This window comes from Canis aureus, chromosome 21 (genome assembly GCF_053574225.1).
Source record: "Canis aureus isolate CA01 chromosome 21, VMU_Caureus_v.1.0, whole genome shotgun sequence".
NCBI classification, from domain to species: Eukaryota; Metazoa; Chordata; class Mammalia; order Carnivora; family Canidae; genus Canis; species Canis aureus.
Window position 1 is genome coordinate 42,982,671 of NC_135631.1, and position 26,290 is coordinate 43,008,960.

At 35.6% G+C, this 26,290-nt stretch overlaps 1 protein-coding gene and 1 pseudogene across 2 annotated transcripts in view; both read right to left on the minus strand.

Annotated features, from left to right (window-relative positions):
• COG5 (component of oligomeric golgi complex 5) overlaps positions 1–26,290 on the minus strand; it is a 296,918-nt gene that overhangs the window by 111,797 nt on the left and 158,831 nt on the right. For both annotated transcript variants that reach the window (XM_077864022.1, XM_077864023.1), the window contains exons 8-10: positions 19,255–19,420; positions 11,859–11,971; positions 11,529–11,606 (exon numbers count right to left, since the gene is read on the minus strand). In XM_077864022.1, coding sequence (XP_077720148.1) covers positions 11,529–11,606; positions 11,859–11,971; positions 19,255–19,420 — 357 coding nt within the window. The remainder of the gene's footprint in view (positions 1–11,528; positions 11,607–11,858; positions 11,972–19,254; positions 19,421–26,290) is intronic.
• Positions 3,013–3,911, minus strand: LOC144293481 (MICOS complex subunit MIC26 pseudogene; annotated as a pseudogene).

Below are 26,290 nucleotides of genomic sequence, written 5' to 3' on the forward strand. Positions count from 1 at the left end.
TATATAGAAATACAATTAATTTTTTTGTATTGACCTGTATTCTGTAATCTTGCAGTAAGTCACTTTTTGGTTCTAGTAGCTTTTTCTTTAAAGATGCCATCAAATTTTCTACATAGACAATGATATCATCTATGATATAGATGATATCTAAATAGAGACAACTTTATTTTGTCCTTTCCAAACTGGAAATCTTTCATTTCTTCTTGTTCCACTCCATTAGTTAGGAGAATGTTAAATAGAAGTAGTAGAACAGAAAGAAATCCTTGTCTACTCCCTGATTTTAGGAGAGAAGCATTCAGCCCCCATGATTAAGTATGATTTTACCTGTTCCTTATTCCTAAATGCCTTTTATCAGGTTGAGAAAGCTCCTTTCTATTCCTAGTTTGCTAAGAGTTTTATCAGAGAGGATGGTGTGGATTCTGTCAAATGCTTTTCCTACACGTATTGAGATAATCATACGGTTTTTCTTTCTTAATTTGCTGGCTTTCTTTTTCTAATTATAGCCTTATACTAAAACCTCATTTAATTCTCTATAATTTTTAACCTTTCATATTTTTCATATCTTTCATTTATGCTTTCTAGATAATTTCATTAATTCTGTCAGCCTCTAATTCATTTTTTGACTTTAGGAATATCTGTTTAATCTACCTAAATTTTTTATTTCAATTTTTAATTTCTAAATGTTCTATTTGGTCCTTTTTTAAAGAACTACCTGGTCATTTTTAAAGTCTTTTTTTCCTCATTTTTTACTCCATTTTCTATTCTTTAAATATATACAGATATTTTACATCCATAAGTGTATCTGTATCTGTATCTTTGCCCCTCAGAGATTCTCTTACCTTTTGCAGGCCCAAGAGTGCATTAAATATCATATTTTTCCAATTTACCCGGAATTTATTTCTACTATAGTAAAAGGACTCTTCAGAAGATCCAATCCCCACACTAGTAAAAGCAAAAACATCCTTACCTTTATAAATGAGAGTATTTATTGATGATAACTGTCTTAGAAACTTAACTGCCTTACTGCTACTTGATTTTTTAATCAAATTAAGATGACATAGAAAAATAAACACTTTTCTCATAATATTAAAAGGATTTCACTGTTCAATGTCCTAAAAACTGTGAATCTTTAATCCTATTACCAAATCACTTAATATGTCTAAAAGAGGAAAAGAAAACACATTCTTTTTTCACAGTTAAAATTCTCATTAGTACTATGGCTGCTCAAAATGCTGAACACATTCCAAATTTAGCCTAATACATCCTACACACATGATTATAAGACTTTGTTCGATGATAAAAATTGCTGGCTTAGAAAATGAAAGTATCATATCTACTTCTAAATACAGAGAGACTGGCTTAATTCTACAGATGAGAATCTACAACCTGTTTTCCACAGTGTGGATCCTGATAATTTGTCAACAATTTGCTACACTCACTTTATCAAAGCATTATATACAGTATTAAAAATTATACAGTGACATTAGAACTCTTAACTGGTTTTAAAAGATACCAAAATTGAGTGATTGATAGGTATTAATATGTCTTTTTCAAATTTTTTTTTGTCTTTTCAAATTATATTAAGACCTGAAGATAAGAAGCTAATTCTACAAGTTAGCCAGGACATTTATTAAATTAAGCAGAAGCAGAATTAGTTATCTTACAAAGGAAAGCTTTCAAATGGGCTCCACATTTAAGTTTTTTCCTAAGACTGTTATACCTAATATAATTGGTCCAGTTTTATTTTATACTCATGTTATAAAGAATACATCAGTATAAGATGATATAAATGGGTTGAATATAGTATGAACTATTCCCTATTATAAATCAAAGGGGAAAATAAATAAATAAATAAATAAATGGGAAACTATTAATTTAGCTCTCAGTAAATTTAAAAATACAGACTACTACTTACAAATAAAAACTGTTCTAAGTAGGTTCCAATTTCAAAAGATACTTACTAGAAATACTGTGAGGAAAAAAGCATTAATTTCTAAACAAATACTATAGAAAACATATGGCATAATTCTAATATTTTTCATCTTGACTTATTTATAATTTTATATTATTTTAAATATATATATTCACTGGTTTATTTATTTATTTTAAAGATTTTATTTATTTATTCATGAAAGACACAGAGAAAGAGAGGCAGAGACGCAGGCAGAGAGAGAAGCAAGCTCCACACAGGGAGCCCAACGCGAGACTCGATCCTGGGTCTCCAGGATCACGCCCTGGGCTGAAGGCGGTGCTAAACCACCAGGCCACCATGGCTGCCCTATTCACTGGTTTCATTAAATTAGTAAGAATTTTCAATACCAAGATATTTCCTTCTTAAAAACCTTGAAATTGCAAAAACTAGTAGTATAAGAAAAACTTTCTGTTCAGAACCTTTTCCTCAAAAAGAGATTACACATAGATTTAGAGATGTTGGTTCAGATATCACTCTTCAATGACCCAGAGCACCAAATACACATCATCCTCTACTCAAAAGTTTAAACTTCTCTGAGGACTTTAAGGATCATTATTTGGGGACTCCAATCATCCTAAAAATCCTGCACTTTCTACAAAGGTTCTGGTGCCACCAGTAATTATTTTCACTAGAATAATAATGTTCTTACATGGCAGTTATGTAATTAGCAAAATATCTGTTCATAAGTAAAGGAAAAGGATAAAGAAATAACAGCAAATACAGTGAAATTTATGTGCTATTTCTGCAATATGTGACAGGTATTTTGAGGAGTTTTATGTCATTTTGTTTTTTACTTTTCTCTTCTGGAAATCCCAAGTATTTAGGATCAAAAGTTATTTTGGACTTTTCACAAAAGACTGATCTTTTTAAAATATACATGAGTACAATGATTTCTAAGAGGGACTTAAGTTTCTTTTCATAAACAGTGCCATAAAAGAACAAATAACTGAACTGGAAATTTACATTAAAATTTATGTATAAATATGTGTGTGTGTATGACTATATTTTTATTTTATTTTTTTTAATTCAGAATTTTAATTATGTACATAAATAGCAACATGAGAACCAGGAGTTCTAATGCTGGACATTATCTCTAGGTGAAAGGATTTCCGATTAGTCCACTGGTAGTATGGTATCATCCAAGATAACAAAGAAGCCTGGTATAGTTTTTCCTGAAGAAGAAAGCCAATTTACTACATTCAGTACTGACTTCTCTGCCATTTTTCTGTAGAAAATGCATGGAGTTTCCAATGTTTACCTATAACTGATTAAAATGGGCAGAGCATGGAACATTCTACTTATTTCCAGGTGAATTCTTCACATTTCCTGGCTTTTGAAAGTTCTCCTTCCACAAATCTTCTACGACTATGTATCCTCGTAAACCCCAGTCATATAATTTCTCCCCACTGACCTGGACAAATACAATGGCTTGTTGTGGATAATAAAGAGAGGCAGCTAGTCCCATGAACCCAGGTGGATACACCAGCTTCTTTATTTTTGACCCTCTAGCCAAAAGAAGTCCAACAATGCCAGCAAAACCAATAACACCAAGTCTTGGAAAAAATCCAGGAGGTGCATTTTGTAGATATTCATAGCTGTCTAACCCCCATTGAACCAAGCTCTGCATCTTGGGCTTTGTTTGTAAGTACATTTCCTGACACCAACTCGTATATGGCTCGCAATAATGTCGGAGATGTGAAATGCTTTCTTCAAGCTGGGTCCTTGGCTCCTCCACATATTTAGATTGACCCTCAGGAACCGAGTAGAGTGAAAGCTCATTAACCTTCACAGAAGTTTTGTGAGGTGAGTCCCTTTTAGGTGACGCATACACTTTAAAGGTGAGCAGACTCAGGCTGGCTGGCCCCACAGACCTCCGAATTACCTTGAACATGTTGCTGGCAGAGGTGGCTCCGGCGGGGTCCTATATTTTTAAATAGTCTAATAGTGTTTGAAAGCTCAATCTTCACTGGTTTGATTCTTAATTCAATAAGAAATGTTGTGAGTTAATGTAAAGGTTGACTAAAAGTAAAACATATATCCCTGTTCCTAATTATCCTTTAAAATTGGTAGTAATTCACACGCATTTAAAATCTGGCACAGGGATGCCTGACTGTCTAGGGGTGAGCATCTGCCTTTGGCTCAGGGTGTGATCTCAGTTCCGGGGAGCAAGTTCCACATCAGGCTCCCTGCAAGGAGGCCTGCTTCTCCCTCTGTCCAGGTCTCTGCCTCTTTCTGTGTGTCCCTCATGAATACATAAATAAAATCTTTAAAATAAATAAATAAATAAATAAATAAATAAATAAATAAATAAATAAATAAATCTGGCCCATAGAAGTTTCCAGTGTTCATTCACAATAATAACTGATGAGAATTTATATATGAGTTGGTATGTAGAAACTTTATCCAATGTAATAATATCACAAAGTATCTTTATTTATTTATTTTGTATTAATTTTTAAAGATTTTATTTATTTATTCATGAGAGACACAGAGAGAGAGAGAGAGGCAGAGACACAGGCAGAGGGAGAAGCAGGCTCCATGCAGGGAGCCCCACGTGGGACTCGATCCCAGGTCTCCAGGATCACGCCCTGAGCCAAAGGCGGTGCTAAACTGCTGAGCCATCCAGGCTGCCCACATAAGTATCTTTAAATGTAACTATTCCTTTTTATTTTGTTCTTTTCTTTAGAATCTCTTGAATATAACAGTTTCATTATAATTGTTCTTATCCTGTTAGTAAAATATTAGCCAAACTATTAAAAAGGAGCAAAAATATATATAAAGGATTAGTGAAAGCTTGAAATCAAGCCACTCCAATAAAGAATAAATTAATTAATCTGGGTAGAAAGATGACCAAAATCAGAAGAAATTAAGGCTAAAACAGCATCTGCATATGCTTGCCTATAAACATGAAAGCCTTATACTAGTTATCCATTCTAACACTAGATGTAAGAAATTAATAACTATACAATACACTATATGAATCCCCATAGCAATTGGCTTGGAAAGTGAGAGTGACTGAATTTCCTGAGTTCTTGCAAAAAGAAAATTTAAGTCCCTCTTGGAATACAAGACAGGGGAAGACAGCAACTGAGTAGAAGTACTCTAGGCTTATCAAATCATCCTAAATACCCCAGAAATTGACCTGAAGACTGGCAAAACAATTAAAGGTAGAAAAGAGGTCTCACTGAAGAAGGTAGGAAGTACAGAGACACAGTTTGGGAAAGAAACTGATTGTGGCCATGGAGTGGAAAGGGAACTGCCATTGTGGAGAAAGGCAAGAGACAGAATAGCACACAGGGTAGCACAGAGGGCAAATGAATCCCTAAAGCAATTGGCTCGGAAAATGAGGGGCCAAGTTATGTGAATTCTTGCAACCATCAGGGCTTAAACCTGGAGTTCTGAAGATCAAAAGGCGTGGCTTGGGGATAGCTTGAAGGCATTAGGGCTGCCTTTGAAAAGAAGGCATGTAAACAACCTGTGGACATACAGCATGTGAAATAGCAACCTGAAGAGCACCTAGAGCACACAATGGGGAGGTTATCTGCTCATGTCAGAGCTTTTTCTAGAGAGGCATCATTCACGAAGAGACCTCACCAGGAACAAAGAAACTGGCTGGCACCATTTCACTTCAGCACACCTCAACACAAAGACAAGGTCATGTGGGGGAAACTGTGCAACACCCACATTCTCTACTTAACTTCCTTATGCCAAGACTGCCCCCCACCACTCCAATGGAACTCCCAGTCACACCTGCCTCAGTCATAGCAGCAGGCCCTCTCACCAACAAGACCAGTCCAAACCCTTGCCAACACCATGTCTCCCAACCTGGGAGTTTTGCAGAGTTTCAGTTCCAGCGGCAGTGTCAATAGGTCTCATTTCACAAGCAGACTAGAACAAATCCAGTTAAAATGCATCATATTCAGTCCAGGGACCAAACACTGCCCACAAGAGGCAAAGACAGCCTCTGCAAATGACTGGCCTGAAGGATGAAGTGGTCAGGACACAACTGCTGATCACATGCAGCACACACTGTAGACACTCCCGGAAGTGCCAGAATGTGGGGAACAGGAGGCCCTACATAGCAGGGCACTATAGAACCTCTTCTTCATAAGGCCATTACCTTCAAGAAAAGGAGACATAACTTTCCTAACACAGAGAAACAGGTACAGAGATTTACACAAATTCAGAAGACAGAGAAATTTATCTCAAATGAAAAACCAGGATAAGGCCATGCATGGCCAGAGATTTAGGCAGAACACATATTAGTAACACACTTGATAGAGAATTTAGAGTAATGATCATAAGTCTACTCACTGGACTTAAGAAAAGAGTGGAAGACATGCGTGAGACTCTTAACACAGAGATAAGTAATAATGTAGCAAAGATAAATGACTCAATAAGTGAAATGAGGGATCCCTGGGTGGCGCAGCAGTTTGGCGCCTGCCTTTGGCCCAGGGCGCGATCCTGGAGACCCGGGATCGAATCCCATGTCGGGCTCCCGGTGCATGGAGCCTGCTTCTCCCTCTGCCTGTGTCTCTGCCTCTCTCTCTCTCTGTAACTATCATAAATAAATAAAAATTAAAAAAAAATAAATGAAATGAAATGAGAAACACACAGGCTGGAAGAAACAGAGGAACAAATTCGTGACCTAGAAGACAGAGTAACAGAAAGTCATCAAGATGAACAAAAGAGAAAAAAGAATGATGGAAAATGAGAATAAACTTAGGGAACTCAATGACTCCATCAAACATAGTAATATTCTCATTACAGAAGTCCCAGAAGATGACAAAGAAAAGTTTATCTGAAGAAATAATAGATGAAAACTACTGCAATATGGGGAAGGCGACAAATATCCAGAACCAGGAGGCACAGAGAACCTCCAATAACATCAAGAAAAGCAGATACACACCAAAACATATTACAATTAAAATAGCAAAATATAGTACAAAAAAGCCCTAAAGGTAGCAAGACAAAAGAACACAGTTACATAAAAGGGAAACTCCATAAGGCTACCAGAGGATTTTTTAGCAAAAACTTTCCAACACAAAAGGGAATGGCATGATATATTCAAAGTACTGAAGGGAAAAAACCTGAAGCCAATAATACAATATTCAGCAAGGCTATCCTGCAGAATAGGAGAGATAAAAATTTTCCCAAACAAAAACTAATGGAATTCATGACCACTAAGTCAGTAAAGGAAGAAATATTAAAGGGGATTTTATCAGTGAAAAGGAGAGAACAAAGTAATAGTATGCTATGCTAAAGTAAGGAAACACAAAAGCAATAAAATAAATAAATAAATAAATAAATAAATAAATAAATAAATAAATAAATAAAAAAAAATAAATATTTTTGTAAAAAATCTGTCACTATATAATCCTAAAGGTGACAATCCAACAAGAAGATGTAACATTGTAAATATTTATGCATCCAAATACATAAAACAGTTACTAACAAACCTACAAAATAAAAAGGTGTGAAATATGACAACATATCTCTAAAACATGGGGAGGAGAGGAGTAAACATGGAGGGAGGAGGTTCAAACTTAAACAACCATCAACTTAATATAGACTGCTATATACAGAAGACGTTATATACAAACCAAATGGTAACCACAAATCAAAAACCAATAATATACAAAGAAGAAAGAGAAAGAAATCCTAATATATCACTAAAGAAAACCAGTAAACCATGAAAGAAAGACAAGAAAGGATCAGAGAAATCTTCAAAAATAACCATAAACAGGTAATAAGTGACAATAAACACATCTATCAATAATTACTTTGAATGTAAATGACATAAATGCTCCAATCAAAAGACATAGGGTGACAGAATGGCTAAAAAACAAACAAACACAAGACCAAGGGGGCACTTGGGTGGCACAGATGGTTAATTGTCCGACTCCTGATTTTGGCTCAGATCATGATCTCAGGGTTCTGTGACTGAGCCCCGCATCAGACTCTGGGCTAGGGATGGAGTCTTCTTGGAATTCTCTTTCCCTCTGCCCCTACCACACTCCCTCTCTCTCAAAAAAACAAAAACAAAAACAAAAAAACAAAACAAAACAAAAACAAAAACCAAAAAACAAAAAGAAACAAGACCAATCTGTATGCTGCCTACAAGAAACTCACCTTAGGCCTAAAGGCACCAGCAGATTGAAAGTGGGAGGACAGAGAAACCTCTATCATGCAAACAGATTTCCAAAGAAAGTTGGAATAGCAATAATTGTATTGGATAAAACAGACTTTAAAATAGTCTGTAACAGGGATCCCTGGGTGGCGCAGCGGTTTGGCGCCTGCCTTTGGCCCAGGGCGCGATCCTGGAGACCCGGGATCGAATCCCACATCGGGCTTCCGGTGCATGGAGCCTGCTTCTCCCTCTGCCTATGTCTCTGCCTCTCTCTCTTTCTCTCTCTGTGACTATCATAAATAAATAAAAATTAAAAAAAAAATAGTCTGTAACAGGGACGCCTGGGTGACTCAGCGGTTGGGCACCTGTCTTTGGTTCAGGTCGTGATCCTGGGATCTCAGGATCTGGGATTGAGTCCCACATCGGGCTCCCTGCATGGAGCCTGCTTCTCCCTCTGCCTATGTGTCTGCCTCTGTCTCCCACTCTGTGTCTTTCATGAATAAATAAATAAATCTTTAAAAAAATAAAAATAAAAAATAAAATAGTCTGTAACAAAAGACAAAGGACACTATATAATCCTACAGGTGACAATCCAACAAGAAGATATAACATTGTAAATATTTATGCATCCAAATACATAAAACAGTTAATAACAAACATAAAGGAACTAATTGATAATAAATAATAACAGTAAGAGACTTTAACACTTCACTTATATCAATAGATAGATAGATAATCTAAACAGAAAATCAACAAAGAAACAAGGCTTTGAATGACACACTGGACCAAATGGATTTAAGAGATATAGTCAGAACATTCCATTCTGAAACAGCAGAATACATATTCTTTTCGGGTACACACAGAATATTCTCCAGAATAAATCACATACTAGCTCACAAAGATATAAAGACAGAACAAGAAGGAAAACTTCCAAATTCATTCTATGAAGTCAGCATTGCTCTGATCTCCAAACCTGATAAAGACACCACTAAAAAAGATGTGATATATACAGAGACACACACAAATACTGGAATATTATTTGGCCACGAAAAAAAAAAATGAAATCTTGCCATCTCCAACAACATGGATGGAGCTAGAGTATAATGCTAAACAAAATAAGTCAGAAAAGACAAATACCACAAGATTTTACTCATACGTGAACAAATTAGCAAAAGGGGGAAAAAAGAGAGATAAACCAAGAAACAGACTCTTACCTAAAGAGAACAAACTGATGGTTACCAGAGGAGAGGGAGGCAGTGGGATGGATGAAATAGGTGATGGGGACTGAGGACTGCACTTGTTGAGGATGAGCACTGGATGATTTTTGGAATTGCTGAATCACTATACCCTAAGCCTAAGCCTAAAATTAATATAATACTATAAGTTAACTAAATGAAATTTTAAAAACTTTTAAAAATTACTATGTAAATTGACAAAAGCATCTTGTTTCTTTCATACAATTAAAAGCTAAATATGAAGCAGGATAATGTAAGTAGGTATATACTAATAGAAGTACATGTGTAAAAATGAGTTTACACAGCAGGTCTGAGATTGCTATAGCTAGAATGCCTACTTGCAAGGATGGTTCTTGGCTGGCACCTGGGACTTGGATTTTTTGAGAGAGTCCTCATAACTCTCTGATAGGAACGCTCACTATACCTAAACTGTTTATACAAATAAAGTGGTTTACACTGAACAGCTACTTTTCTTTTGGGAGTCTGGAATTTTGGTTCATGGCTGGCAGTAACTGATTAAAACTCTGAATTCCTGGTGCAAGGTGAACTTCCCTAGAGGACATTTTGTACATCCTGTTACCACGTGCTACCAGAGGAATTAAAGGTGTCCTGTCTACCTCCAGTGGGAGGACTCTTAGAAGCTTGCAACTACTTGACTCTAGACTTCATCCTATTTGTCTTTTCCCTATTGCTTATTATCCTTTCTTGAAGCTGATTTTGATTCAAATCCTTTCACTGTAATATATCACTGCACAAGCACCACTATAGACTGAATACTGTGAGTCGTCCTAGCAAATGACCAAACTTGGGGGTGGTCTTGGAGATAACACAATATATAAAATGTTTAAATTTTGAACTTACAAAGGAAATAATACTGTAACACTGGAAACTTAGAGAATTTTTTTCTTTGGAACACTTATGTGTCAGGATTATATGATGAACAGAATAATTAATTAGTCTATAATTCCTTATTAAAATATATCAAGATGAATGAATAAAATTTAGAATCAGGGATTTCTATGCATAGAAGTAATTCTTATGGCCCATGAGGCCAGTAGCTTGGTGGATGACAGAAGGGAGAATTTCAGAATATGAAAAATGGGATACAGCAATGTGCTTCATAAGAAAAATTAACAACTGAATGGGTTCCGCCACTTTCAGTAAAGACTTTGTAAGATATAATAACTACTAATAAATCTCTTATTTACTCCAAATTTGCACCTTATTCTCTAATAGAACTTTTAAAAATATTTACAGTAAATCATTTATACGATGGAAAATTAGAAATCAATTTATGCATTTAGAAATTAGTCTATAAAAAGTATTACTGGTAGCATCTACTCAATAAACAAGTATGTTTATACATATGTTATAAAGAAAGTATGCTGTTAAAAAAAAAAAAAGAAAGTTTGTTGTTGTCAAGAAATATAATTCTAGGGCAGCCCAGGTGGCTCAGTGGTTTAGCACCGCCTTCAGCCCAGGGCCTGATCCTGGAGACCCGGGATCAAGTCCCACGTTGGGCTCCCTGCATGGAGCCTGCTTCTCTCTCTACCTCTCTCTCTTTCTGGGTGTCTCTCATGAATAAATAAATAAAATCTTTAAAAAAAAAAAAAAAGAAATATAATTCTAGGGACACCTAGGTGGCTCAGCAGTTGAGCCTTTGGCTCAGGGTGTGATCCTGAATCCCAGGATTAAGTCCCACATCAGGCTCCCAGCATGGAGTCTGCTTCTCCTCCCCCTGCCTATGTCTCTGCCTCTCTCTGCGTCTCTCATAAATAAATAAATAAAATCTTTAAAAAAAGAAAATATAATTCCAGGTGTGCCTGAGTGGCTCAGTCTATTGAGTGTCCGACTCTTTTATTTTTTTATTTTATTTTATTTTATTTTATTTTTTTTTTTTTTTGAGTGTCTGACTCTTGATTTCAGCTCAGGTCTAGATCTCAGGTCATGAGACCAAGCCCCACTCCACTAGGTGGAGCTTGCTTGGAATTTTTCTCTCTCTCCCCACCTCTCTCTCAAAAAAAAAAAAAAAAAAAAAAAGAAAAAGAAAAAGAAAAAGAAAAAGAAATACTATTTCTATGGCTATTTGACAAATAAGCAAGCACTCTGTAAGGTAGGAATACAAATAATGCTTGTTCCTGTCTTCTGCATTTTTCCATAAAGAGATAAAAATATTTTCATTTAAACATACCTTAACTATTTCTTCAATGAAACAAATATGAGAAACAGGATCTCTCTTCTTGGCTAATATTTTTTGTAGATGTTGTACCTAAAAACAGCAGAAACAGGGAGAATGTACATAACTGGGTATTTTCAAAATGAAACAAATGTAAAGCTTAGGCACCAGAAACAGCAAGGGAAGGAAAGGACATTTTGTTAGGGCCTCTACATATATTATAATCAGCTAATGTAGGTATTTTGAAAGCTTGGAGATTTTCAGAAACCTTCGGAAGGTCACACGACTTAGAATTCAAGGCATTAATCCGTAATTAATGTTCTTTCTATTCTCTAAAATAGTTACCTGTCCACAAACAGTACAAATATGATCCACAAGTTTCTCCATATTGGTCCAGAGGGAAGCACGGAAAGCTGCAGTGTTTCCTGGGGTTGGCATAGTAGATCGTCCAGGTCCCCCTGTTTACAAGTGACAAAGAAATATGAAAATAAAAATTTTCAAATATAACAAAATCTGTTATTACAAAAAGCATATCCAAGCTAAAAATAATAAAAATATTTTTTAAAAAAGATTTTATTTATTTATTTGAGAGAGAGAGAATGCAAGAAAGTATAAGCAGAGGGAGGGACAGAGGGAGAAGCAGGCTCCTCACTGAGCAGGGAGCCTGATGCAGGACTCAATTCCAGGACCTTGGGATCATGACCTAAGCTGAAGGCAGAGGCTTAACCAGCTGAACCACCCAGGCACCCCTGAAATAAATAAAATCTTTAGAAACAGAAAAAGAAAACTATAAATTCCAATCCAAATTAAGTTTTAAAGACATATGGAAGAGCCCATGACTGATTAATTTATCCTGTTTTAAAAAGGGCAAGAAATCAAGACAACCAGAGGCTGTGTTTTAAAGCTGCTTCATTAGTTTTTCAACAATTCTAAGTTTAGAAAAGAATTACATGTATCCTCAGCAAAGAGATGCTATTATTTTTTAGTCTAATAATAGTGGAAAGCAATAAAAGAAAACACCTATGAGAGAGATATTGGTTTTAACAATGAATAACTCCTGTTTGAAATCAAGGTCTAATTAATGTTAAAAATTATTTGCAGTGCTGTGCAGACCATTAAGGAAAAGCATAAAGGGACTAGAGAGGTAATCTGTAACAATCTGCAATTATTGCATATGTAATACACAGAATGAACTCAACAATGAAGAAGGGGTACATAGTGCCTTTGTGAAAGTCAGAAAATACTAATCAAATACCTGGAATATGCATAGCTTAGTTTTATTATAAAGAATTATGAGACATATCAACCTATCACTCTCTTAATAGTAAATACAACCAGATACAGAAAGTATTATTTTCTGCTTATATTTGGAGAAACTGAAACAGAAAAAACGAGATCATAGTCTTTGGTTCAACTAGTTCTAGAGGTTTCATTTTTCTTACTTACAACCTCAGTACTTAAAGATTTTTATCCTCACAAGCTAAACACATCTTGTTCAAGATATAAACATGATAAAAATAATCAACTGAACATAGAAGAGCTATATAAAGGAAGAGGAGAAAGAATAATTTAAACAGAAAAACTGATGCCATTATCAGTTAGCTTTAGGAGAATCAAGAAACAAAAGAGTGTCATAAACTAAGTTTTATTAAAATGATAGAAGAGGGGCACCTGCATGGCTCTGCAGTCAGTTAAGTATCTGCCTTTAGCTCACCTCATGATTCCAGGCTCTGATTAAGCCTTGCTTTGGGCTCTCTGATCAGTGGGGAGCCTGCTTCTCCCTCTCCTTCTGTCCCCCCACTCAGTGCTCTCTCTCTAATAAATAAAACCTCTTTAAAAAAAAAGCTTAAAAAAAATAGTGATAGAAGAAACCAAGAATTCCTTAAAAAAAAAAAAAAAAAAAAAAGCAAAAATCCAAAACCTAAGAGTGATTTCTGGTTACCAATGGTAAAGTCATTTTTCTACTCTCTTCCCTTAAAAGCCAATGAAAATAAGAACAAAAAAGAACTACAGAAAAAAATATACTTCAAAAAAAGGAAGAAACAAAAAACAAGGAATCAATTAATACCTCAAACTTGAGATTATGTATGCCAAATGCTGTGGATAAATCAAAATGAAGAAGGAACCAGATAGCTGTCATCTTAGACCATTAGCAAAAACAAAACTGCCCTTAAAATTAATAGTAAAAATTTAAGCAAGCTATCCAACAAATTCTTTGCTTAGAGCTGCAATAGGGTGACATGCATGAGCCAGGGAAGAAGCTAAAAAAGGTTTAATATTGCAGTATGGCAACAAAGAAAAACTGAAGGAGAAACCATAATAAAATGATATTTACACTGTATAATAAATAACCCTCTAGTTTGCAGAGACTCTTAGAGGTAAAATGAGGTGAAAGAGGAAAGAAAAGCAGAGAATGTGAAGTTTCCACACAAAAATTGCCTAAATGGCTTTTCAGGGACTCACATTAAGCTCTAGAATGATCCAAAGTTTGAGGAAAGATGTGTTTCCAAGATAGAAGGAATTAAGTTGGTGAATGGTTACTAAACATAAAAACTTAATCCTAGTTATAGTTTGTCTTCATCTCTCTATATAACCATCCCAGTATTATTCTTCAACAAACAGCCAGTACCTTGCAAAGATGAGTAACAATGAGAAACAAACAATACAGAACCTAATACAGATTAAGAGGGAAGGAAGAGGGAAGGAAAGGAATTTAAGTTGCCCAAGAAATTCCCAAAGGAAACAACAGGAAGAGTTACTCAGTTTTACACTGTCTCAAAGTAACTACAGGGAATATTGTTAGTGTAAATACATAACAGACTTTAAGAACACATTAGAAATAACAATGCAATATAATGATCAAAGGTGAAAACACAATCAGAAATGGGAAATGAGCAAGAGAAAAATCATATGAAATAAGACCAAAAGATACATAATAATTATGGAAAAGATATTAGAAATGGAAAGCAAATAACATGGAACATGCGCATAATTAAAGTTCCTGAAAAGAAATGAAAAATAAAAATATTCAAATATACAATTAAAGTAAACCTATAAAAGAGAACATATTCTAATTCAGAAAAAAAAATGATACAAAGCATTTGATGTCAAGATATATCCTAAAGAAATTACTAAACTTCAAATATAAAGAAAGATCCATATGGACGTTGTTAAAAAATAAAATTCAACTGACTAAATTTTAAAGATTTTATTTTATTTATTCTATTCTATTCTGTTCTATTCTATTCTATTCTATTCTATTCTATTCTATTCTATTCTATTCAATGATTCATGAATCAGGCAGCAACAAATCTAGCAAATAGAAAGGAGCTCTCAGGAACTGTACGAAATGAAAGACTTATAGGCAGAAGGGAACAGGAACAGAGAAGTTATATTAGACAAAAAAAGCAAATTGGTTATGGCAAGGTCACTTTCCTTTAAGGGGAGGGGAGTAGAGCAGATTACCTTACTAGTACTAATTTAGGTGATTCCTGATAGACTGGTCTCAGTTTGGTGATGTGGGATTTAGCATAACCCCATTTTGGGTCAGCTGTCTTACTCTTAAAAACATCAAAGAAGAAACAAGTGAGTTATAGGGGGTAAAGATCTGAGTTAGCAACTTCCATTTCTGATTCCAAATATGAGGAGCTTCTAAGTTGCCACTCTGTTCTAACAACAAATAAAATGACAAACATACTGAGAAATTAACAACTCTTGAGCCTGGAAGAGAAGGGAGGCCACCTGGCAAACCACTGCCCCCAAAATCAGAGAGAATGACAGGTAAATACAGGAAGTCTCCACGTATGGGATCAGAGCCTTGATAGCAGAAAATAGACGGTGGAAGCCATTGCTAGGGAAGGAAAACTTAAACTGTAACTGAAGAACTGCTAGAGGCTTACAGTGGGCAGCTCCTAGAATTAAAAGCTCCCAGGTATACCCAGTCATATGGGGCCCACTATATTGCGAGAGTCACATCCAGGAATTCAAGTAGGTTCTCACAGTAAATATTGGAGAAAAATCCCCTTCTGCCTCCAGCAGGACAAAAAGGAACCATCGTGAAATACACCAGAGGACTGTGTTCTCAACAAAGCCTGCCCTCAGGGGAACTAGTTAACCAGAGCCTGACCTTCTGGGGGTATTATCAAAACCTACATGATCTGGGGAAGGAAAATAGCCAACTCCAACCCATTCTGGTCATTCTCTCCCACACGAGGAAGGAGAAAAAAAATTTAGTATATTTGTGAAGTTCAAGGTACAAAGGCATAGGCTCTCTAAAAAACCAAGACCCAATGATAGCACTTTATTTCCGCTGAAGGAAAGACTGTTTTCCATTTTTCATTACTACAAATAATAGTGCAATATATATATATATATATGACAGTTTCTCTAGGGTATATTCTTATTAAAGAAATTATAAAAATCACAAGGTATACACACTTTTAACAATTTGATAAAACCGAGTGAAGTGGCTGAATCATTTCATTCTCCCACAATCAGTATACAAGAATTTCTCCTCTTGTTCAACATTAAATACTTAGATTTTAAAAATCTAATTGTTCAACATTAAATACTTAGATTTTAAAAATCTAAATTTAATTTGCCAACATATAGTACAACACCCAGTACTCACCTTAATTCTTAGACTTTGCCTATCTCATGATTGAGAAATAGTACCTTATTTGCATTTCCCTAATTAGTTCGTTATCTAAGAAGAAGCTGAACATATTTTCACATTTATCAGATGTGTTTTTCTGTTAACTGCCTGATCATATTCTTACTTTTTCAAATGTTATCTTTTTTTATTGAATTATAAGCTTCTGAAATACATCATAGGTAACATTTTTCCCTTAAAATTATATTTTATATATTTTAATTTTTTTGGAACAATCTTAAACATAAAGAAAATTTGGAAGTATACTAAAAAAAAAATTTCCCTGAAACATTTGTTAATAAGTTACTGACATGATATCCTATCACCCTTGAAATACTTTAACGTGTATTTCAAAAAAGGGGACATTCTACTCCATGATCTCAACATAACCAACAAGGTCAGCAAGTTAACATGGATACTGCCAATGTCACATTTAAAAAACTAAAAACAGGAGCGACTGGGTGGTTCAGTCAGTTAAGTGTCTGCCTTCAGCTCAGGTCGTGATCCCAGGATTCTGGGATAAAGCCATCTGTCAGGTTCCCTGCTCAGTGGGGAGTCTGCTTCTCCCTCTCCCTCTGCCCCTCCTCCCCACTCATGTTCTTTCTCTCTCTCTATCTCAAATAAATAAAATTTTCTTTTTAAAAATATGTAGGGACGCCTGGGTGGCTCAATGGTTGAGCAACTGCCTTCAGCTCAGGGTGTGGTCCCAGAGTCCTGGGATCAAGTCCCACATCGGGCTCCTTGCATGGAGCCTGCTTCTCTCTCTGCCTATGTCTCTCTGCCTCTCTCTGTGTCTCTCATGAATAAATAAATAAAATCTTTAAAAAAATAAAATAAATAAAAATAAAAATTTGTAAAAAATATAATAGTGATTATTCTTTTAAAAAATAATAAAGAATTGATGCTTCAGGTTTCTACATTAAAACACAGTATCCATTCCTCAACAGATGATAATAAGGCTTTAAAACTCTTTATTCTTTTAACAAAAAGGATGTACATTAGGATTGACAGCATGTGAATAATTGCTTTCATTTTTTCCCTTTTCTTGACAACACAAGAAGGAATGAGATTAAACTGCTCTTGGAAATTTAAACATTAGATCAAACTTTCTGTGAATAATTGCTGGGAAAAGCTGAGAGTGAAATCTCCTTTGGCAATTTCTTTTCAAAGCACTCCTTCTGGGAAAGTCTTAATTCAGACCTATTCAGAGGCGAGGGCTAACCTTTAAAAAAATCCCTTTAAGATCTAAGATTCTTTTATCTCTTTTTATCTAGTGCAACTTATTTATGAGTGGCATACATTTTGTGTTAAGGCTATGTTTATACAGCAAATATAAAAATAATAATCACTCACTATAAATTTTTTTTTACTAAAAGCCACATATTAGAAACTGCTATTAATTCTATATGCATTACTTATTCTTTAGGACAACTCTATAATGACAGTGTAGCTTCTTCAATAAAAATTGGGAAGAGGGACACCTAGGTGGTTCAGTCAGTTGAGCGTTCAATTCTTGATTTCAGCTCAGGTCACATGATCTCAGGGTTGTGGGGCTGAACCCTGGGCACTGGGCTCAGTGCAGAGTTTGCTTGTCCCTTTCCCTCTGCAACCCCCCCCCCCCATTCTCTCTCTCTCTAAAATAAACAAAAATCTTGGGAAGAACGGAACGGAAGGGAAGGGAAGGGAAGGGAAGGGAAGGGAAGGGAAGGGAAGGAGGAAGGGAAGGGAAGAAAGAAGGGAAGAAGGAAGGGAAGGGAAGGGAAGAAAGAAGGGAAGAAGGAAGGGAAGGGAAGGGAAGGGAAGAAGGAAGGGAAGGGAAGAAGGAAGGGAAGAGGGAAGGGAAGGGAAGGGAAGGGAAGGGAAGGGAAGGGAAGGGAAGGGAAGGGAAGGGAAGGGAAAAGACCGAACTGGGGCAGCCCTGGTGGCTCAGTGGGTTTAGCGCCGCCTCCAGCCCAGGGCGTGATCCCAGAGCCCCGGGATCGAGGCCCACATCGGGCTCCTTGCATGGAGCCTGCTTCTCCCTCTGCCTGTGTCTCTGCCTCTCTCTCTCTCTCTCTCTCTCTGAATAAATGAATAAAATGTTTAAAAAAAAAAACATTTAAAAAAGAAAGACCGAACTGCAGAATACTTTGGGGAAATTTTCTGTAGTCTGAAGAATTAAAATGGGGGAGCAGAGCCAAAGAAGGAAATGTAGTCAAAACACAGATCTGTCTTTAAACAGAAGAAGGTACACTAGCATAGCCGTATATGACAGGAAAAAGACTTAAGAAGAAAAACTGACCATATGACAGACAGAGGGGATCTGCTAAAGCAAAACCCTTGAGAGATGGGATCTAATGCAAGAACAGGGTACTTGTTCTTTGTTAGGTACTTTGTTCTTTGTTAGGAACTATAAGCACAGTTCATATATATTAACAGGAGAGAAGAGTGAATACAAGGAGAGAAATGCAGAGATGTGTTGGTTAAATGAGAGGCATATATAAGTCTTTCCTATCTCATCTCTGAAGAGTGTTTTATACCTGAATGCCATCAGCAGGTACATCTTGGCAGGAAAAAGGTGCAGACTGTTATTGTAGGGCTACTTCCCTCTCACACCTTTCTTGTGTAATTTTTTTTAGATTTTGCTGTAGTTGTAACGTTCCCAAGGGTTTTATCAGTTTCAATGTCCACAGTTAGCCTTCTTTGCTCCTGAATACTGGAATTATTCTAAGGAAAAGCCCAAAAAACTAAGGGATAAATTGCAGTTCCTTAAAAAATATTTTCTGTCTCAAGAAGTACATGTGAGGATAAAAATTTCAGAAAGAAAAATGTTCCTTTTTATTCTTGCATCTGTTTCCTCTGAACTAAGTGGAGCCACAGTTTATAGATTTTTTTTTCTAGAAGTTCTGAATATACCAATTGGCCAATTCAACTCACTGATTAGACAAAAAAAGTTATAAATACATTCTGAAACATAATTTCTTCTCCCATTTTCTGTCTACTAAAAAATGAGTCATTAGACTGCTTTGAAACTTAAGTGTTTCACATACTATTCAAGGGACTTCTTGGTTATAAATAAATAAAGCAGCTAAATATAAACCATAGCCATACCTCTCACAGCTGACTGCGAAGGCTGAGTCAGAACTTTGATGTCTAATGCACTGTTGATGTGTTCTTCTAAAGTAGCACAATATCCATCCACAACACTGGTAATAGTATCCTTCAAAGTTCCAAGATTATGGAAAACCTGGAGAGCTGTTCCGACTTGGGTTGGATTCTTTAAAAAGGTGGGGGTGGTAGGGTGGGAAGAGGTATACAGAGGAAAATAAACAAAGTCAATATAAGCCTACAACTTTAAGTGGTACTTGAGCAGTTACTACCATATTTTTTAATTATCACAGACGAGAACAAAGAGAGTACATTTGGAACAAATATTATTTTTAGTCATTTATTTCATAAAAGACAAAGTTAAATACTATGTATATTATTTCCTCCTTTCCCCTTTTTCTCCTCCTTCAAAGGATAATAACAAGATCAGAAATCTGTTATATTATTAGAGCTTACTTAAAATTTACTACCAATGGCTATAAAGAGAGCCATGCTAGAATTAACAACAACCCTACATCTGTTTGGAGAATAAAGAAATGAATTCTGCAGAGTTAGCTAAGGGCTAAACCACGCAGACAGACACTATTCATTTCATTTCATTCATTCATTCATTCATTCATTCATTCATTCATTCATTCATTCAAACTACAAATATTTACACAGTGCTTACTGCGTCTCTGTCTTGGTTCCAGGTGCTAGAAATATAGTAGTAAGCAAAACCAACTAAGTCCCTACCCTCGTGGAACTTCTATTTACTGAGAAGTACATTAAAAATATGTATGTATAGAATATCAGGTAGTCATAACTGCTATAAAAAATTAATCTGGGAATAAAAATAGACTGATGAGGAAATTATGGTGAGCAGTCAGTGATGCATCTCTGAGGTAATTTTCAAAGACTTGAATATTATAAATGAGGGAGTCTGAGGAGGATATGGGAAAAAAACAGATCTGAACAGATATCAACGAAATGCTGAGGTATAAATATGCTTGCAGCTAATCAGACAGCAAGAAGGCCTTGATAATGGCTGGAACAGAGTGACTACAGCAGAGAGAGGTAGGTGGTAAGGCAGGTAGTAAAAACACTGTGAGTAGATTGGGTTCATAGTATATAAACAGGTTGTTGGTTCTGTCACTGAGTAAATGAATTATCAAGCCAGATTCTAGTACATCAACATGTATCTCCAGGCCCAAACTTTTAAACTTTTAGTTTAAAAGTTAAATTATTTCATTAACTTTGTTTCTTAGTGGTTAAGTTTATAAATAAGACAGAGTTACTTCTGAAACATATTCATGTTAATAACATAATATGATACAGTAATACATGCACACCCAGAGGCAAAGTGGAACCTACTTATAGAAAAAAGCAAACAAGGTTGGTGAACACAATACTCATTTTAGACTTTAATTAAGCAAGAAAAAAGAAGTAAATGGGGGTGCCTGGGTGGCTCAGTTTGTTAAACGTTTGCCTTTAGCTTGGGGGGTGATCTCTAGGTCCTGGGATAGAACCCCACATCATCAGGCACCCTGTTCGGTGGGGAGTCGGCTTCTCCCTCTCCCTTGGACCCTCCTCCCCACTTGTGCACTCTCTCTCTGTCAAATAAACAAACACAATTAAAAAAGAAAAAGAAGCCAATGGACATCATTTCAAATGTTTTAATGAAAAAAGCTTAATTTAATATGGTTATAAAATAATTTAATTCTAGTATATACCATCAGTTCTTTAAAGAAAATGGGAGAAATAATATTTTCATTTATTTTGTTTTGTTTTTGTTTTAAAGATTTTTTATTTACTTATTCATGAGAGAGAGAGAGAGGCACAGAGACACAGGCAGAGGGAGAAGCAGGCTCCATGCAGGGACCCCGATGCGGGACTCAATCCCGGGTCTCCAGGATCAGGCCCTGGGCGGAAGGCAGCGCTAAACCACTGAGCCACCCAGGCTAACCAGTATTTTCATTTATAAAAGTAGAATATAGCTATATATTGTAAAATCATATTTATTGCCTTTATTATTATCAAAGAATTGTAAATCTTTTCAACATATGGTAGGTTTGCAGTGTTATAAGCTGAATGTACATTGTGAGATATATGTGTATGTTAATGGAAAGGCATTTAAAGTCATATTTCAGGGCAGCCCTGGTGGCTCAGTGGTTTGGCGCCATCTTTGGCCCGGGGTGTGATCCTGGAGACCCGGGATTGAGTCCTGCGTTGGGCTCCTGCATGGAGCCTGCTTCTCCCTCTGCCTGTGTCTCTGCCTCTCTCTCTCTCTCTCTTTCTGTGTGTGTGTGTGTGTGTGTGTGTGTGTGTCATGAATAAATAAAATCGTTGAAAAAAAAAAAGTCATATTTCATTTGAAAGATCTGGTTAACATGGACCAGTCTTCATCATTTACCACTCCAAAAATTATTAATTCCCAAAACTTTTCAAAACAGAAACATATACAGTTCATTCATTATATTTTTCTTAAACAAAGGAGGGGGAATGACTTAAAGATTTATTTTTAGAGAGAGTGAGGAAGTGCTTGGAGTGGGAGTGGGGGAGTGGGGGAGTGGGGAGGTGGGATGGTAGGTGGTAGGGACAAGTCAACTCCAAACTGAGCACAGAGTGTAGAGCCTGACTCAAGCCCAAATCAAAAGAAGGCTGCTTAACTGACTGAGACACCCAGGCATCCCTAGTTCATCTTAGAAGACCATCTAATATAGCAATATTTGTAATAATTATAATTTATAATACTTATAATTCTAGTTGTAATTTTAAGCTTTCCAATTTACATGACCACTTATTCAATTAATGCCAGTTATTTACAACCATAGCTTAATATAAGCATATCATTTGCAAGTTGGAAGACTACAAAATATGGGTTAGTTGAAATAAAATTCCTTAACATACAGAGAAGTGTGCAAATTATGTAAATACAACTTTAAGAATTATCACAAAGTACACACATCTTTCTAACTACTACCTAGAGCATAAAACCAAATATTATCAGGCAACTCAATCTGTTGTGGCTTTCCCAAATGCATCTCTCCAGGTACTATCACTTCCATAATTTCTAATACCATTGATTAGTTTTGCAGTTTTACATAAATGGAACAAACCATAAGGTAAGCTATTATTTTGTGTCTGCCTCCTTCTATTATCTCATTTGCAAAATTCATCCATGTTGTTGCATGTAGCAGTTGACTTGCTGTTGAGTAGAAATTTACCTTAGTTTTATCCATCCAACTAACATCCAATTTGTGTACATTTGAGATATTTCCATCTTTTAGGTGTTTTAAAGAATGCTACCATGAACATTCTGGTGCACAGCTTTTAGTGAACATATGTGTGTATGCATTTCTGCTGGTTAGAGTAGAAATGCTGAATCATTACGTATTTGTATGCTTAGTGTTTGCAGATTCTGCCAATTTTCCAAAGTCATTGTACCAATTTACACTCCAGCAGCAATACATGAGTTGTGGGTGTTCCACAACCTTACCAAAATTCAGAATTATCATCTTTTTAAGCTATTCTTTGGAATGATCACTGTGGCTTTCATTTACATTTCCATGATGACTAAGGAATTATTTCCTCTTGCATGTTAATTATCCATTTGGATAGCTTCTTTTGTGAGTGCATATTTCTTTTTTTCCCCCCATTTTTCTCACTGGTTATTTTCATCTTTTACATATTTGTAAGAGTTGTTTACACATTTGGCTGTAATCACTTTGATGATTATATGTATTCAAGTATATGTATATACTCCTTAAGAAGTCTTGTAATGAAAGAAGTTCCTAATTTAAATGCAGCATTTTATCAACCTATGGTTAGCATTTTTAGTTCCTTGTTTAAAAATTGTCCCATCACACATTTATGAAGATGTCTTTCATTCAGGAATTTATGCTCCAGAAATTCTATTGGTCTGCCTTTCATGTTTAGAAATATAATCTACCTGGAATTACTTTCTGTATAATATGAGATAGAAGCCATGATTAGTGTTTTTCTATACAAATACCCAACTGGTTCAGCAAAATTTATTTGAAAAAACTTTTTTCACTTCCTTGTTCTCAAAGCCTACCTTTCCACTTATGTGAGTTTGTTTCTGGACTTTCAATTCTGTACCATTTGTCTATTTTTACATCAATTCACCTGTATAAATTGTTGTAGCTTTAGAGTAAGTTTGATAGTCCTCCAGTTCTGTTCTTCTTCAATTTGGTATAGGCTATTCTTGGCTCATGGTACTTCCATATACATTTTGTAATGGGCATGACAGTTTCCATTAAAGAAAAAGATCCTGAAATTTTGAGACTACTGGAAATCTTCATAAGAATGAATTCTCCAGGGCAGCCCCGGTGACGCAGCGGTTTGGCGCCGCCTGCAGCCCAGGGTGTGATCCTGGAGACCTGGGATCGAGTCCCACATCAGTCTCCTTGCATGGAGCCTGCTTCTCCCTCTGCCTGTGTCTCTGCTCCTCTCTCTCTGTCTCTCATGAATAAATAAATAAAATCTTAAAAAAAAAAAAGAAAAAGAATTCTCCAGGGCAGCTTGGGTGGCTTACTGGTTTAGCGCTGCCTTTGGGCCAGGTTGTGATCCTGGAGACCCGAGATCGAGTCCCACGTCAGGCTCCCTGCACGGAGCCTGCTTCTCCCTCTGCCTGTGTCTCTGTCTCTCTCTCTCTCACTCTGTGTTTCTCATGAGTGAATAAAATAAAATCTTTAAAAAAAAAAAAAAAAAGAATGAATTTTCCAATCCATGAATATGGTAGTTCTCTTCATTTACTCAGGTCTTTTTAAATTTCTCTTAATAATGTTACAATTCCTGTGAAGAGCTATTACATATCTCTAACTTGAATTACTCCTACACAGTGTGTATTTTGATAGTAAGTGGTAATTTTAAAGTTTTTTGGTGCTCATATACTAAAAATACAATTATTATATATTCAATTTCGCCAAACTTTCAAAGTTATTAATTCTAATAGTTTGGAGACTGTTTGGGATTTTCTATATAGATACTCATGTTATCTCTGAATTATTTCTTCATTTCCAATCCTACATTTTATTGCTTTCTTTTATTATCCTGATTAGGATCTTTAGTATGCTGCGATGTAAAAGCAGTAAGAGTAATATCTTTGTATAATTCCTAATCTCAAATAGAAAAACTTAAATATTTCACTTCTGAGATTTTCAGATATACCCTTTATTGTATGAAAAAAATTCTATCCTAGGTCTGCTATGAATTTTTAAATCATAGACTGATGCTGGATTTTACTAAATGCTTTTTCTGCATATATTGAGATGATCAATTTTTCCCTTTATTGATGACATTACATTGTACTTCTAGACCAAAGCCAGCTTGGTGATGATGAATTATCCTTTTTAGATATCCCTGACTTATACATGCTAATACTTTCATTGGTATTTTTGCACTGATTTTCAAGGGAGATACCTAATATCCTTCCTCACAATATTCTTGCTTTGATACCAAGTTTATACTGGCCCCATGAAACAGTAAGGTTGAGTACTCCTTCTTTCTCAATTCTGGGATGGATTTGTAAAAAACACTGGTTGATTTATTAAATGTTTGGATGAAGTCATTAGTGAAACTATCCGTCCTTGGAGATTTGAGGAAAGGTATATAATGATAAATTCAGTTTTGTCAATACAATTATTCAGATTTTCTAATTTTCCTAGTGTTCTTTTGGGTAAGTCGTTTTTCTAGAAATTTCTCAATTTTATCTAAACTTTCAAATGTACTGTTATAAAGTTATACCCAGTATTCTCTTAGTAATTTGCTAGTTTCTGTTGGAACTATAATAAGATCAACTTGTTTATTCTTAATAGTAATGTGTGCCTTGAAAAAAAAAAACCTTCTTACCCTCATCAGTCTTTATCAGTATTTATCAATTTAATGTATTAATCTTGTCAAATAACCAATTATTAGATTTGTTGATTCTATTATAAGCGTTTGTTATTCCTATTTCACAGGTCTTTGGAGTCAGACTTAGATCAGAAGCCAAGCACTAGCAGCTAGTAGCCAAAACCTTAGCAAGTTATTTAACTTATTCTAAGACTTAGTTTCCTCACCTACACTACAGTGAAAATAACCGTGCCAACCTTAAAAGTAAATGAAATAATCATTATAACTGATCTAACACTGAGGACAGAACAAAGAGCTCAACAAGTATTAATTGCCTTTACCATGATGTGTTGGAATCATAGTTAACGTGGAAAGAATACGGGCTTTTAAAAGTAGGCAGTCTTGGGACAAAAACCCAACTATGCTATAATCTGTGTGACACTGGGCAAATTACTTTATCACTCATCAAACTTTATTTTTTATATAATTAATATTTCCTTCCTCATCAGATTTTAAGATCTCTGAGAGAAGGTTCCAAATTTGTTTTGTTTTTTTCTTCCAAATTTGTTTTATCACTGCAATACTCCTAACATCTAGCACAGGTGTTAAATAGGTGTTGAATAAAGAAATGAGTAAGTAAATTTTTATGATTTAGCTTGCTAATATTCTTTGTATGACAACTGAAAAGACTATTGAAATAACACATTTAAAAGCCCTAGTACTCAGTGGAGTGCCTGCGTGGCTCACTTGGTTAAGTATCTGCCCTCAGCTCAGGTCCTGATCTCAGAGTCCTGGGATGGAGCTCTGCACTGGGGTCCCTGCTCAGCAGGCAGTCAGCTTCTCCCTCTCCCTCTGTTCCTCTCTCCTGCTCATTCTCTTTTCTCTCTGTCTCAAATAAATAAATAAAATCTTAAAAAAATTAAACGTCTCATACTCAATTTATAAGTAGTAACAAATATTGGTTCTTAGGTCATTTATTAATATTCTAAAAGTTAAACGAATGCTAAGAATAGTCTTTGTTCCAGTTCCCAAGAAATTCTTTTCACTCCATCTTTACTTATCACTGAAATGAGTAGTTACCATTTGAGTAACTCTGAGGAACTCCGTTCTCTCCTCTGTATCTCAATTTCATAAATTTTAAAATGATGAGGACAAATGGAGATTTCCAAAGCTAGCTGAATATCTTTTTTATAAAAATGTAGCC